This window comes from Myotis nattereri, assembly GCF_964212035.1.
Source record: "Myotis nattereri genome assembly, chromosome: 8".
NCBI lineage: Eukaryota > Metazoa > Chordata > Mammalia > Chiroptera > Vespertilionidae > Myotis > Myotis nattereri.
Genome location: NC_138083.1, coordinates 63,389,689 through 63,404,288, shown reverse-complemented (window position 1 = coordinate 63,404,288; position 14,600 = coordinate 63,389,689). Strand labels below are relative to the sequence as shown.

Genomic DNA, 14,600 nt, shown 5'->3' with positions numbered 1-14,600 from the left:
GTAACTAGCTCTAAAGATGTATTTACCAGGGGAACTTTGTGTTTAGGGAAAGAGTAAACTAATACCTTCTCCAAACAAAGGATTTGCATAAAATGTTATTGTAAGCAGAGTCTTGAGGTTCCAAACTGAGGCAAGAAAGTATATTTGACCTGAAGCAGAGGGAAAGGAGGAAGGGTCTCTCTGGAGACCCAAGAAGCTTGATGAGCTTCGTCTAAGCCACTGGTTCTCAACCTTCCTCATGCCGCGACCCTTTAATACAGTTCCTCACGTTGTGGTGACACCCAACCATAAAATTATTTTCGTTGTTGCTTCATAACTGTAATTTTGCTACTGTTATGAATCATAATGTAAATATCTGATATGCAGGATGTATTTTCATTGTTACAAATTGAACATAGTTAAAGCATAGTGATGAATCACAAAAACAATATGTAATTATATATGTGTTTTCCGATGGTCTTAGGCGACCCCTGTGAAAGGGTCATTCGACCCCCAAAGGGGTCGAGACCCACAGGTTGGCGACCCACAGGTTGAGAACCGCTGGTAAGCAAAGGGAAGATATAGACCTAAACAGTCAGCCTGGCTCCTGCAGCCTCTCTGAGGTGATGTCTTTTTACAAACTGCTCCGTGTGTGCACCATGTGTACTACAGAGTTACTTACCTTTGTAGTAAACATAGTGTCAGAGAGGTTATTCTCAGCTCTCTTTGCAAGTAACCCTCAGGGAAGCTTTGTAAATGTTCTACCACCTTCAGCTATACCCAAAGAGATCTCAGATAGTCCGAGGTAGGGCCAGGTAGTGGTACTTTAAAGGATCCCAAGGTGACTCCAGCCGGAGAGGGGAGATGCTGCAGATGCCACAGTGGTTTGAAGTTCCAAGGAGAAGAAGCACATGAAAGGGATCTCAGAGCCCCAGGACCCTGCCTCATCCTTGTGCGGCTCCTTAAGCCCGAAGGGGGCTTGTCTCCCTGGACTAGTGTTCCTTGAGCCCTCAGCCATTCACCAAGTGCCAGTGTCGTGATTCCTGCCACATCCTCATGCCACTGTACTCCTTGAGTGTCGCCACATCCCAGACAAGCAGAGCCACAGTTGCCCATTCTGGGCTGAAATTTCTCCTGGAGACAAGTCTGCCACTAGCTGCCAGCAAGCCAGTTCTACAGAAAATGCCTCCCTCATCCCTCTACCTCTCCAGGGCTATGAAGTGGACAAGTTTAAATTCTATGTAGTTTATCTTAAAATTTGTGTTCAGAAGTTCACCAGTACTCTACTTGTTTTGTGATAGAAAACAATAATAAACTTAAAGGTTTATGAGTGAGGGACATTTACTATGGTCTTGGAAGATCTTATAACTGAATGAAGAATGTATCATAAAATTCAAAGGAATTTCCCATGTAAGAAATAGGAATGATAGAAAGATATGAGACTCACTTACATTGTAAAAGTTTTAGTCATTTAATAGAATCCTTTTTTAGAAAAATTCATAAACAGTGAATTTCTAAATAAATTGTATTTTACATATTTTCCCGTTATATAAGTAGATACATTCTGATTATTAGTAGAAGGAACATAAAAAATTTCAGAATTTAAAACACATCATAAAAGTAAAAAATCTAATTACCCATAAATAAAGTTAGGTGGAAATATATCTAACAGAAACTATAGTATATAATATCTGGCTTTTATGACTGAATTGTAAAATAGTTTCCAATTTTAACATTTGCCCAATAATATCAACACTAACTGAATAGCTAGTGCTAAATCATACCAAATACAAAATATATGCTCCTTCACCTGGATTTAGTAACATGTTACTACTGACCTGACATCTCAATAAAGCATGTTTAAATAGGGCTGATTGACAATTAAATTTCTAATAGGTGTGCAAAGATTTAGTATTAGCTAGATCTTTGAACCAATGTAAAGGTCATCTGGCTAATGTTGGCAACATTTATACGTATACACACACACATGCTAACACATATATATGATTTAAGGACATATATAAATACATCTATTATTTAAATATGTAGTTATATATACAGAAGAGTGATGAAATATCTAGAATAAGATGGATTAACCTAAGAAGAGCTCATGCATGAACTAAAAACGAGATTTTTCTTTACTGTATTAGGGACACAGAGTTTGTTATGTTTTTAAAACATTTTTACTTATTTTTTGACAGGTTGTTTGGTATCAAATCAGTGATTCAAACAGACTGTTCCAGCACGTGGAAGATCGTGGCAAACCCAAACCTATCATGGTACCACCACGCCAACCCCATCCTGCTGCTGGTGATGTACTACACGCTGGCCACTCTGATCCGCCTCTGGCTGCAGGAGCCGCTTGTAAGGATCAAAAGGTTTTTGTGATCTTGTCTGCAAAGTAACCTGGAAAAACCCAGGTGAAATGGTTCATTCCTGTTAAGTGCTCAATATAGTATTGATAGCAATACTATATTCCCCAAAATAGAGTGTTCTGCCTATAGCGTTTTTTGATTCTACAAAGAGTACTAAGTACACATACTATCAGAACAAAGACCAGCTTCTCTTTGATACTATCAACATGAGCTGCTAAGAATGATAGGTGAGGTGGAGAATGGAAGACTCATTTTTATTGAGCACTTAGTACAAAGTACCAGGCCATATGCTAGGCTGTTTACATCCATTGTCTTTTTCAACCCACTACCTATTCTGAAGAGTAGTATTGTACCCAACTTAGAGATGAGTGAAATGAGGTTAGAGTGGTAAAGTGGTCTAAAATCACACACCTACTGCAGAGTAGAAACCAGATTCAAACTAATGTTTAACAACAAAGCTAGGTTCTCAGTGACTATATCCCCTGTTATCGCAGTGACTGGCGTTTTCCAAATTTCTCAGACCTCTACCTCTAAGCACTGCTGGCATAGAACCTCAATGTCTGTAAGAAGCTCAGTTGTTTCCATGATTAAAACATGTTTTGAGGGAGAAAAATCCCTTTATCTTTGTTTAAAAGTACTTAAAAATCGCTTCACTGTACTTGTGCAGTATTAACAGCTGCATTATCCAGTAAATGAGAGAGAAAGCCATTTAGAAAATGCTGAACTGCTTTTGCAGACATTGGTGTTGGCATATTTTCAATTAGTGTGTGTATGTGAATGTGTAATAGATAGAAGAAAAAAGCTACATTTCAAAAGTGCTACTTATATAAACATTTTCTATTTCTCTAAATACCATGGTTTTTGTGCATGGTTTTTATAAATCTTGGATTTACCAGACTGTCTTTTTGTTCTTTGTGGATTTTTTTAGAAATTATAAATTTTTATGGTAGGTAAAATGTTACTTTAAAAAAAGTTCAGTTATTAAGGCAGCTTGTTGGTATGTGAGGGAGGCAAGTAGTACTGACAGGTTGACACACCCTCCATCCACCACCTGCCGGGGCAGGGGTCCACAGGTTCCAGGCAGCTCCAGTGAGCACGGCTGGGCTGAAGCCTCTGCGATCCAGTCATACCTCCTCTCATATCACTTCTAGGTTGGGGCCCTGGTTGCCTACTTTCCCTTTTTCTGTCTTCACACCCACAGACCAATCCACTCATTCATTCATTCAGTCAGTCAGTCAGTCAAATATACAGGGTGTCCTAGAAAAATGTATACACACTTTAACAGCTGATTTCTAGTACATTTTGAAATGCAATCTATTTTAATAAACACTGCCTTTATAATTATTCAGAGTGTGTGTACATTTTTTGGGTACCCTGTATATCACCAGCCACTGTCTCAGACACAAACCTGGGGCTGAGGATAGAGCAGCAACCCATAGCCAAAATGTCCACTTAGAGAAACTGCACATTTTACGGGAGAAAAAGAGCCACGAGAAGTAAATGGGACCTGAGGCAGACAGTACCATGACACTGGGTAGGGTGCATGTGTCTCTCCGTTCCTGGCAAAAGCGCCACCTGAGGCCTGGGTCCCTGTTCTGTTCGCTCTCCTGTGTGAAACCACCTCCCCGTTGTGCAGCCAGTCCCGGAGGAGGAGGGCCAGGGAAGCCACCCTCGTTCACAGGCTTCTCATGTATCACCTTTCTTTGGGGCCCACTGATGGCAGTTGCACGGTAACAAAATGCTCATGGGGTCACAGGGAATCCAACTATCGTCTGCTATATGTTTATCCAATTCCCTTCTGAAATTCCAGTGTGCCAGTAAAATCCTTTAAGTGTTTATTGTGTTTGCTTCTGCCACAAAACCGCATACGAATATGAGTATGTATGTATGCCCGAGGAAATGCGTGTACGAAAGAAACTGACATGTGTTATGGGAACTATTTCTGAACAGAGTTTTGTAATTGACGAAAGTTACTTTAAGGCAGTGGTTCTCAACCGTGGCTGCACATTAGAATCACCTGGGAATCTTTTTAAAATCCTGATTTCTGGGCCTCATCCTCCGGAAATTCTGTGTCTTTGTTACGGGGTCCCAGGTGATTCTAATGTGCAGCCAAGGTTGGAACCGCCGCTTTAAGGAATTTGAGTTCCTAAGAGTTCGTAAGTGCCCTTAGCTTTCTCAGATTTCTCAGGCGACCACAGAATGGCAGGCGCCCTGTGCCCTGGCTGTCCCGCTGCCACAAAGGGGCAGGCTGCTATCCCTGCTCCAATGGATGAGACATTCAGATGAGACACTGGGCTGCCTTAGCTGCAGGGCATCTGGGGACAAAGGAAGGCGGCTAGGAAGACCACACAGGTTACAGCCTGCACAGTTCACAGCAGTATTACACATCACAGGGGCTGCAGGGGTGTGGCTCATCGAGGCAATGATGGAAGACAGGTGGCCGATTATATCATCATTCCAGATCACCTGGCACATTGCGTGAAAAATGCTAGCCAGCAAATAAAGGTTAGTTCTGTGGTAAAAGTCGAGAGAGAGAGAGAGAGAGAGAGAGAGAGAGAGAGAGAGAGAGAGAGAGAGAGAGAGAGAGAGATGCAGGTGTCAAAACTTAAATGTAGTATATGGACTCCCACCTGGCAAGTGTGAATTTCCACCCAGTGTGCCTGTGTGTTTCCATGGGTGCTGCATGCTGGCATGGGAACTGGGGAACTGGGCAGTAGGACTGTGTCCCCTCCCTCTGCTCCAAAATCAGTGGTTAACTTCCTTTGTATTGGGCCATCTTTGTTGAGACAGCAAACTAAATCACCCAATGCATTCTGTTCCTTATACCCTCCCTTTATCATCTCTCCCAGACCAATTGTCTAATTTAGGCCAATGTCTTATTAGGCAAGGCCACAGTTTTGTGAATAAGATATATTCTTGCTTAATATTGTATGTAAACTCTAGGTGATTTTGCCTTTAATAAATTTCTTCTTAATTAAAGATTGTCCATGGCCAGGTTGCATAGTTAACTGTGCACTTTTTTTTTTAAAGCTCTTCCTCTGAGAACCATTTGTATAGTTGTCTTCTAGTGTTTAGAACACACATGGAGAGGCTGTGGATATTTAACCTTAGAACATATTCCTATAATTTATGGGGCTTAATAGTAATCAGGAACATTTAATAATGATGAGCTTAGCATTTAAGTGACAGCATTTTTGTTAGCTTTGAAAGTGTCTTGATAAAACCTCTTATATTATATACATTAATTTAAAAAATAATCATATGTAAGCGAAGCTGGAGAGTTTCCCTGGCCTCCCCGGTGGTTGCGGGAACTGCGCCGGGAAGCAGGGCTGGTCCTGTGAGTGATTATTCTGTGTCTCAGGTGCAGGATGACAGGACCCAGGAGGAGAGAGGCCTGGCCTGTAGTCCCATCCAAATGGCAGCTAAGAGGAGGCGGAGCCTGTGGTATGCAACCCATTACCCAACTGATGAGAGAAAAGTAAGACGCTAGGAAAGGAATTTCCGTTTCCTACTTTATTTTGCTATTTTCATATTATACTGCGGAATATTGGTCCTATAGCATTAATCTCAAGTTGCTCAGTTTATTGAAATGGTTTGGCTCTGAAGTCTTAGTAGCGGAGAGCTCTATTCAAGAGGGAGCCCAGTGCTTCCAAAGGGTGTACCATGGCTCCATTGTACTCTATGAGCCATTCTGTATTTCTGTGCTTTCCACTGAAGTCTCTTAATCCTAAAGAGAAAGAAGGTTCTTCATTTAAAAAAAGTAAAGCTGTATTAAAACAATCAAAACCTAAGGAAGTAATCTGTTAGCACTGGGTGGTGGAAGTCTCCTTGTTGAAATACATTGCAGATAATACTTTCACTCTATTAGGTAGCCAGCCACAATAGTAACTCAAGAAACCACTTAGAGAAGATCAAAACAATCTATATGAATACAATTAAGTGTCTCTTACTACTGTGAAGCAACAGTATGGATTGACAAGGAAAAGTGAGTCACAATTGGGTAATTCATATAATGTTTTGAGCACATACTAACCATTTTGAACTCAACTCAATCAGTGCTATACTGACTTGCTAAAATGTCCCATTGGCAATGCTCCAAAGACACAGAATCTTATTTTTCTTGGATGGAGTCAGCCATTTTGCTCTGTAGCATGTTAGAGTATTGAGGAGCAGATGCTCTGATTTATTTGGTGGTAGGTGAGTTTCTCTAAGACACATGGTCTTATGCTACCCAGGGCCGTCCTGTGCTGAGAGAGGGTGGAACAATGAAAACGCTGTCTTAGGAAGCTGGCAGCCATGTGGAGATGTGGCCCCCTCGGATATCTGAGGATTTCCAGGGGTCCTTTCCTCTCTCAATACACCGTGTTCCAGATGATCATGCTCATTTCACTACGTGATGATATCCACGAAGCATAGCCCAGCAGTTTCCAAAGTGGGGATTCCTGAGGCCCTTATAGCAATCCACAAGTTCAAAACTATTTTTGTAATAATTGGTTAAATATTTACCTTTCGTTGTGCTAATGATTTTTTTTCTGATGGTACAAAAGCACAAACCAAGGCAGTGGCATGAACCCCTACAGTCATGGTCAACTCTTCATGGCCACACACTTGCAAAAAAAAAAAAAAAAAAAAAAAGGCCAGTTCCACTTAAGTGTATTCTTGATGAACCAGAACTTTTTATTAATTTTCTTAAGTCTCAACCTTAGAGCACACGTCTTTTTAATATTATGTGTGACAAAATAAGGAGTTTGCACATATTAAAGTATGACAACTGTGTCAATGAAAAGCATTTGATGGGTCATTGGAAGTGTGGGTTGAACTAGCTATTTTTCATTAAACACGAGGTTTACTTAAAAGAATAGCTGATAGACAGATTGTGATTGCTCAGGTGTGGGTGTTTGGCAGACAGTTACTGAAAAATAAATATAGTGAGCCAATCTTTTCAAGGCATCATCTCACAGCATTTGTCGCCAATGATAAAATTTGAACTTTTGAGTGAAAATTCAACGATGGACAAATTTGTATCTACTTCTGAGGGCTTGAAAACTTCCCAATACTTAAGGACTATTTTGATGGAATCAGTGCTGATATTAACAAATGTGCTGTTTTAAATATTGTGTGCTGAAATATGTCAATACTTGGTAGGGCTGTATGACTCACTGAAGCAAATCACCAACATATGATATTGCGACGTGTGGGTAAAAGATCCATGCAAGGTGCAAGGTACAGGCATACCTTGCTTTATTGTGCTTTGCTTTATTGCGCTTCACAGATGTTGTGTCTTTTTTCAAACTGAAGGCAAACCCCCACTGGCAAAAAGATGATGACTTGCTTTATGTCAATACTTACTTTATTGCAGCGGTCTGGAACCAAACCCGCAATATCTCCGAGCGTGCCAGTGTAGCAATGGATTTTGATGAAACACTGTGAAAAGTTTGATTTGATTTCAGATTTCACATTGCAACTAACCTTCAAGTTCCTACTATTTATTGAGTTTGATGCAGTAGCAAATGAAACTATCTACCATTATCGCGATAGACTATTGAAATGCTTCTTCCTTTGCCAACTACAAATCTCAGTGAACCAGATTTTCTTCCCATACTTCAACCAACACAACATATCACAACAGATTGAACGCAGAAACAGATATGAGAATCCAGCTGCCTTCCTTTAAATCAGTCAGATGTTAAAAAGATATGCAAAAGCATAAAACAATGCCACTCTTTTCTCTGTTTTTAAAATGCAGCTATTTGAATATCTATGTTAACATATAATGGCTATTTAATTTTCAATGAGTATGTAATATCTTTCAATGTCTCAGTTTTCATTTCTCAATGGTAGATACTGACAGATAGTACTCACATAAAGAACACTTTGGGACCTCCCCTCCTTCCCAGTGATTTGTAAGAATGTAAATGAGTCCTGTTTTAAAAGACCTGGGGACCCCTTTGCACTGGCAAAGCAAATGTTTATTATTTAGAGGGAGCCCAAACCATCCGGCACTAACGTAGCTAAAAAATACAGTCCTATAATAATTCTTTTGTCGTAGACAGCATGCAAATCTTAAAATAATCTCAAAACACACAACAAATAATGTTTTCTTTATTATGAAACATCTATTTCGTGAAAAGCGAACATTCAGAATTTTGCAGTGTCTCAGAGGGTTCTAGGAATTCAAAATCAAGCGGTTTAATCTATTAGAACAAAACACTGGAAAATATAATTAACATTTATAGTGATGTTGTTTATGCCTGCTTACTTGCTGTTACAATTAAAAGTTAGCATCAGAAGCTGGACAATCTATAATAACAAAAGCGTAATATGCTAATTAGACGGGACATCCTTCTGGAAGTCCTTCCAGATGACCTTCCAGAGGAAGCTGCTGCAGAGGGGGCTGAGGCAGTGGTGGGGGCCAAGCCCCTTGCACGAATTTCATGCATCGGGCCTCTACTGTTATAATAAACAGCAATATCCCATTCAATTATACGTCCCTTTACATTTTGCATGGCAATTTTAACATACTAGCATCGAGCTAGTTTAAGAGAATGGGTATGTGTGTGGTGAAACTTGGTAGATATATATAAACATTATAATGCTTTTGGCTTATATATTAACATGCTGTCCTGCATTGCTTTTTGCAGCTTTTATCCATGACCCAAGATGACTACAAACCATCTGATGTTAGTATATCCTTAGAATTATTATTTATATGTGCATAAGTGATGTAAAAGTGACATAAATGGAATTAGCTCCTTTAGTATATTTTAATGATCTATACAATCTCTATAACTTTTTGAATAATTACTTTGTAGAAATTAGATCTGGTTTATTGCTATTAAAACACTGACTTATGAACTCCAGCACAGTCATACAGAATGTATTTAAACTTTTAAAAAACCATGTTGGAAGTTTTAGAAAGCATTTTGCTCTGTGGCTTTGCCTGCTACATAATTTGAACAGGAACTCTTACATGTCCATGGACACACACACATATGTATATGTGCGTGTGTATGTTTATATGCATATCTTTAAAATTGTAAAGCCAAAAAAACAGAGGGGGGAAAATAAACAAGAAATTGCACATAGTATATGACGTATTACAATAAGGGAATTACAAGCTGGCAGCATCAGGCAGAGATCCCCAGAGGGAGTGCCCTCTGAGCTGAGACCTGTTGCATTAGTCCTGTGCAGAGCCTATGGGCTGTGGAGCAGGACAAGGAAGGGCCAGGGCAGCGAGGAAAGAGCTAGAGTCCCTAGAGCTGGAGGCTGGCTGGGAGGAGGACGCCATGAGAGCAGAGACTGGCAAGATAGGCCAGGTCATGAGGCCTCAGGCAGCCTTTTCCAGAGTTCATAAGACTGAGAACAGAGGTGTATAGCACGGTGTTGAGCAGAGACGGGACAAGGTCAGAGTTACATTTTATTGCGATCTGTCACAATAGACACAATTTCATCTTGCTAATGTGGATAGCTGACTAAGTTGTTCGCTATCCTTCCATCCTTCACTGTGGAGTTATACCTTAGCGTAAGGGCAGGAGGCTGTATGTCCACACTGAAAACAGCAGCTGCATCACAGATGTGCCTCTTCCCTCACACCCCCGCAGGGCCTGCTGGTGACCGTGAATGGCAACCCTGTGGATTACCACACCATCCACCCCAGTCTTCCCATCGAGAATGGCCCTGCCAAAGCCGAGCTGTACTCCACGCCACAGTACCGGTGGGAGCCCTCGGATGACTCTGCAGGTGAGGAGCCAGCTCTGCAGACGGCCGTCTGCCCGGGGTTTTAGCTTCTCGCAGGCATAAATTCAGCCTGACATCTCTGTCTTTTGTTTATTGTTCATCGGATTTGGTTCTTTTTTCTTCTTTCTTTTTCTAACAAGTCTTGTCTTCCAAGGTTGGTATAATTAAGCTCAGTTCCTTAAGTTCTCCCTTTATTCTGCCCCAACATATGATTATGTGTGTTCTATCCTTATCTACAAACTAAGAGGCATAATCACGGCAAATGTTGAAAAATAAAAGGTAAAAAATGATTTTAAGGATGTCAACTTGTGTATATGTATGTTTTAGTCTTTCCATCATTTGATAATGTAATCCTGGTCAATAGTTCTGCAGGTTAATGGATGAATCTTTTCAGAAAGAGTTCTTTTTGTCTATTAAGAAGAGGAGAGGGTCAAAACTTACACACGGCCCTCGCCCACCCTCCTTTTTTCTGTGTATTATGCTAAGGGGAAGCAGCCTGGGGTGGAGGAGGTCTTGTCCTCAGACTTGGTTTTTAGGCCCACACAGTGTTTTCTTTAAAAAAAAAAAAAAATTGAAAAGTAACCAACATTTTAAAAGCTGCAGCTCTCATCTAGAAATGCACATTTCCAGAATCCCTTGAAGAATACAAATATCTGGCAAACTAGTGCCTTATTTCTGTAAGGCAGCAGCCGACTGGACCACTGTTGCCGTTGCCTTGTTGGAGACCATGCCAATCACCAAATCACAGACAGAATTAGCTGGGGGGAGGAAAAGCAGATTGCATGCAGGTGGCAGCAAAGTGGCTACAACAGTATAATTGATTTCTCTCTCTATTTTTATGGAATTAAAGCTAGAGTTGTTATATATTATCCTAAATTTAGTAAACAGCCAGCCACTATCCAATCTGTGTTATCAGTACATTGAGCTGACTCTCACGTCCTTTCCTTTCATAATTCTTTATCGGGCTTATTCTAATGCACTGTTCTTCATAGTTCTTTATGAACACTATCAGTGTTTCCTGCAGTTGCCTCTGACAGTGCATCTACTTAGCAGTACAAATGGTTAGTACATTATCCAACATTCCTCCATAAGGTCAGATCAAGTTCAGTTCTCTACCCCACCCTGAATGCCCCCCCACACACTCCGCCCCAGCTGGCATCTGCAATCCCCACAGAGCACCTGACTCTACTGGTTAATTGCCCATTTCTCCTTCCTACGTGCATATGTTTCAGTTTGCAACTCGGACTTACATGAAGGTTTTCACTTAGAGAATGTGTCAGGAAATGCACCGCTTTCCAAAGTGTGGTCTTCACACCTTTGGCATTAGAATCACAAAGAGAAGGCCCAAGAACAAGCATTTATGGCATCGGAAGTTTGAGACATAGAGTTCAGAGCCAAATATCCTTCTATTGACACATTACTTAACATGAAAAGAAATGAACAGAATTCTGACTGCTGACAAGGCAAACCCACACATACTAAATCATAAACTGAACTTGCGAAAGTAAAACAAAAGTTTTTTTTTTATTTGAATCTATATATGCAAAAAAATGTTATCACTAGAGAAGTAGAATGCCAATAATTGTAAAATCCATCAAATTTAGATTTTTCGTGACTGTCTCCACTCCGTGGACTCCCTCAATAAACCCCAGGCTGATCCTACCTCAGCGTTGGAGGGATGGGGGCAGTGGGCTTCTGCGGGAAGAAATATCCCAGCCGCCCTAGAGGCTCACTGCTAAGCCTTCTTGGCCACTGGTTTTTCGGTGATTTATGCTCCCTTTTCATGGTGCTCAGTAACTCCCTAAATGGGATGTAGCCTATTTAATTTAATTTAAGAAATACAAAATGGACATTTTACTTAAGTGTGTCACTCATTATTTCATCTGTGGAATCAAAATAGCTTCCCTGACATCTGTAGGAGGATCTTGCAGAGAAATCCTTCACACCCATGGCAGTACTTTCCTATTGCTGGTCTCTTCAACTCAGCCCTTTACACTTTCTCTCTCTTGCTTTGGCCTGATCTTTCCATCCTCAGTATGACTTACCTGCCTCAGCATGTCCCAAAAAGAAACTATGGGCCATCACATGCACTCTGGCAAAGTGGTTGGTTGGTGGGTTTTCTACACTTTTCCTGTATCCATACTCCACATACTCTTTGTATTAGTTATCTATCACTGAGCAACATACTTAGTGGTTTCTGGGGACAGTCTGCTTCCATGACCACTCACCTGGCTACTGGCTGGCCTTATGCCTTTGCTGACTGCTGACTAGAGGCATCAAGCCCTTGCCACCTGGGCCCCTCCATTGGCAGCGTACAACATGACAGCTGATTTCTCTCAGTATTCTGTTCTTTAGAAGCCCATCAAAGGTCCCACCCACAGTCAAGAGAGAGGCTTACACAAGACAGGAACACTGGGAGGTAAGGGGTCATTGGCGAGCTTCTTAGAAGCTTCCCTCCACACTCTCTTAAATCAAAATTTTCTTCCTGTAATTTCTGAGTGCGGGGTCCCATTACACTCACCAAGCAAAACTTAATGATTCTGTTTGAATTCTAAGGACTTTGTGAATTGGAAATAATCTCTGAAGTCTTAAATGACAAACCATGCTAAAAGCATACATGAGCAGCATTGCTTGGGACATTTATACAAAATTCTTATACTGTATTTGCATAACTAGTTACATAAAGTATTTATCTCTCTAGAAAAGAAAGAGGAAGACGAGGATGAGAAAGAAGAATTTGAAGAGGAAAGGAGCCATGAAGAAAAAACAAGCGTGAAAGTTCATGCCATGGTCTCTGTGTTCCAGTTTATTATGAAACAAAGTTACATCTGTGCCCTCATTGCCATGATGGTATGTACGCGAGGCCACAGCACGGGTGCTGGGAAATGTGCGCATGGCCCGCTGGCTGGCAGCCTCGCTGTCCTCTCAGGAATGGCAGGAAGGTCTTACTCTCCCCACTGTTTTGGCGGAGAATGTTTGGTTATATTAATTTTTCATGGGATTTTTATATTATGGATTTCAAAATCATATCCTCTTCCGCTCAGCCTCCTTTTAAATATTAATACATTTCTCCCAAATTAGCCTAGCAAGTCAGACAGTCCCTATTTTGCTAATTTAAAAGGACATTTTGTGTAGTTTTTCCAAGTGGTATTGAAGGTGTTCAAGATTACCATAGATTGCTTTTATTTCTTTCCGATAGTAAGAATTGCCTTCACATCTTGTCTTAGATTTGAGTGAGACCCTTTGGTATTTCAGCTGCAATACACTTTTACCAATATGAATCTCAAGCAACCAGAGTTCCCAAGGGCTTTTGCCATTCTGAGCGCTCAGTATAGGCATGTTTCTATTCACCTCTAGGTGCCTCCTTCATCTCTTGTTCCACAGCATCAGAAACAGTCTTCTGGCCTCTACATAGATGACAACAGAAAGCTTCATTTCCATACTTCCTAAAAACAAACTCTCATGGGAAATCGAATTTATTTTTGAGAGACCTAACACTTAATTAACACAAAACTCTTCCAAAGTATGTGGTTAATGGTGAGAGATCTCTTGAATATCTTTGATGATAAAAATGAAAATATTCTATAAAGCTAGGGGGGGAAATACCTAGACACTGTTTCCTCCATCAATGTTTCCACTGGGATAGCTGAGAGAGGCATGGAAAACAGAAAGCTCCACAAAACTAAAGGTGGCTCTTTTTGAGCTTGCAAATTCTGTTCTCTAAATAATATGAATTCTGTCCTCTTTGGGTCCTTTTTGATATTTTCTACAGATCAATCTCTACAGCAAAATATTGATTTTAAAATATCAAACATATAAATGCAACTTACAAATCTAATTCTTAACTCAAAAGAGCATACACTTCCCCCCCCCCCCTCTCTTTCTAAAAATAAGCCAGCTAACTTTGGTCACTGTTTGTAAAGAAATAGGGCTTTAACATTTTTTTGAATACACATTTTGTAGGGGAAAAAAATCTATTCTAAAAACAACATAAGAGAGCAGATCCTTCATTAGGGACATGCCCTTATCTGTTGCCATTTCTGTGGTGTTAGTGGAGCCACAGTATTAATGTTTTAAAAATGCCTGCCTTCCATGGAAGCTCCCTGCTGCCCAGGCTTTTAATCACAGACAGAAAGAGAAGTCCCGAGGAGCTGACTCTGTTAGAACAATATGTGTACTTATTCAAGAATACTAAGTGTGGATACACTAACCTCTCAGGAAACCCAGACACTGAACGTAGGAAGCAACATACTGGAGTCTGCTTCCCAACATCACAACTGAGAGGCATAGGACACTTTGGCTTTAAGAGGAAAGAAGTTTTAAAAAATCCGCATCACTTGTTTTTCTCCCTTGCTCACTCTCACCTTCCAAACAAGAACAGTGTGCAGGGGGGAAATCTGCTGGGATTATGATATCTGTGAAGTTTACTTTCCTGGGTCACACACACAAAAATGGTAGTCACATCTGCATCTCATACTGGGATAAATGCATTAAATAGAGCATTTAATG

At 40.6% G+C, this 14,600-nt stretch overlaps 1 protein-coding gene across 1 annotated transcript in view; it reads left to right on the top strand.

Moving 5' to 3' along the window:
• PIEZO2 (piezo type mechanosensitive ion channel component 2) overlaps positions 1–14,600 on the top strand; it is a 336,118-nt gene that overhangs the window by 229,283 nt on the left and 92,235 nt on the right. The window contains exons 8-12 of the mRNA XM_081097137.1: positions 2,181–2,343; positions 5,716–5,832; positions 8,996–9,034; positions 9,956–10,094; positions 12,793–12,941. Of these exons, the coding sequence (XP_080953263.1) occupies positions 2,181–2,343; positions 5,716–5,832; positions 8,996–9,034; positions 9,956–10,094; positions 12,793–12,941 (607 nt within the window). The remainder of the gene's footprint in view (positions 1–2,180; positions 2,344–5,715; positions 5,833–8,995; positions 9,035–9,955; positions 10,095–12,792; positions 12,942–14,600) is intronic.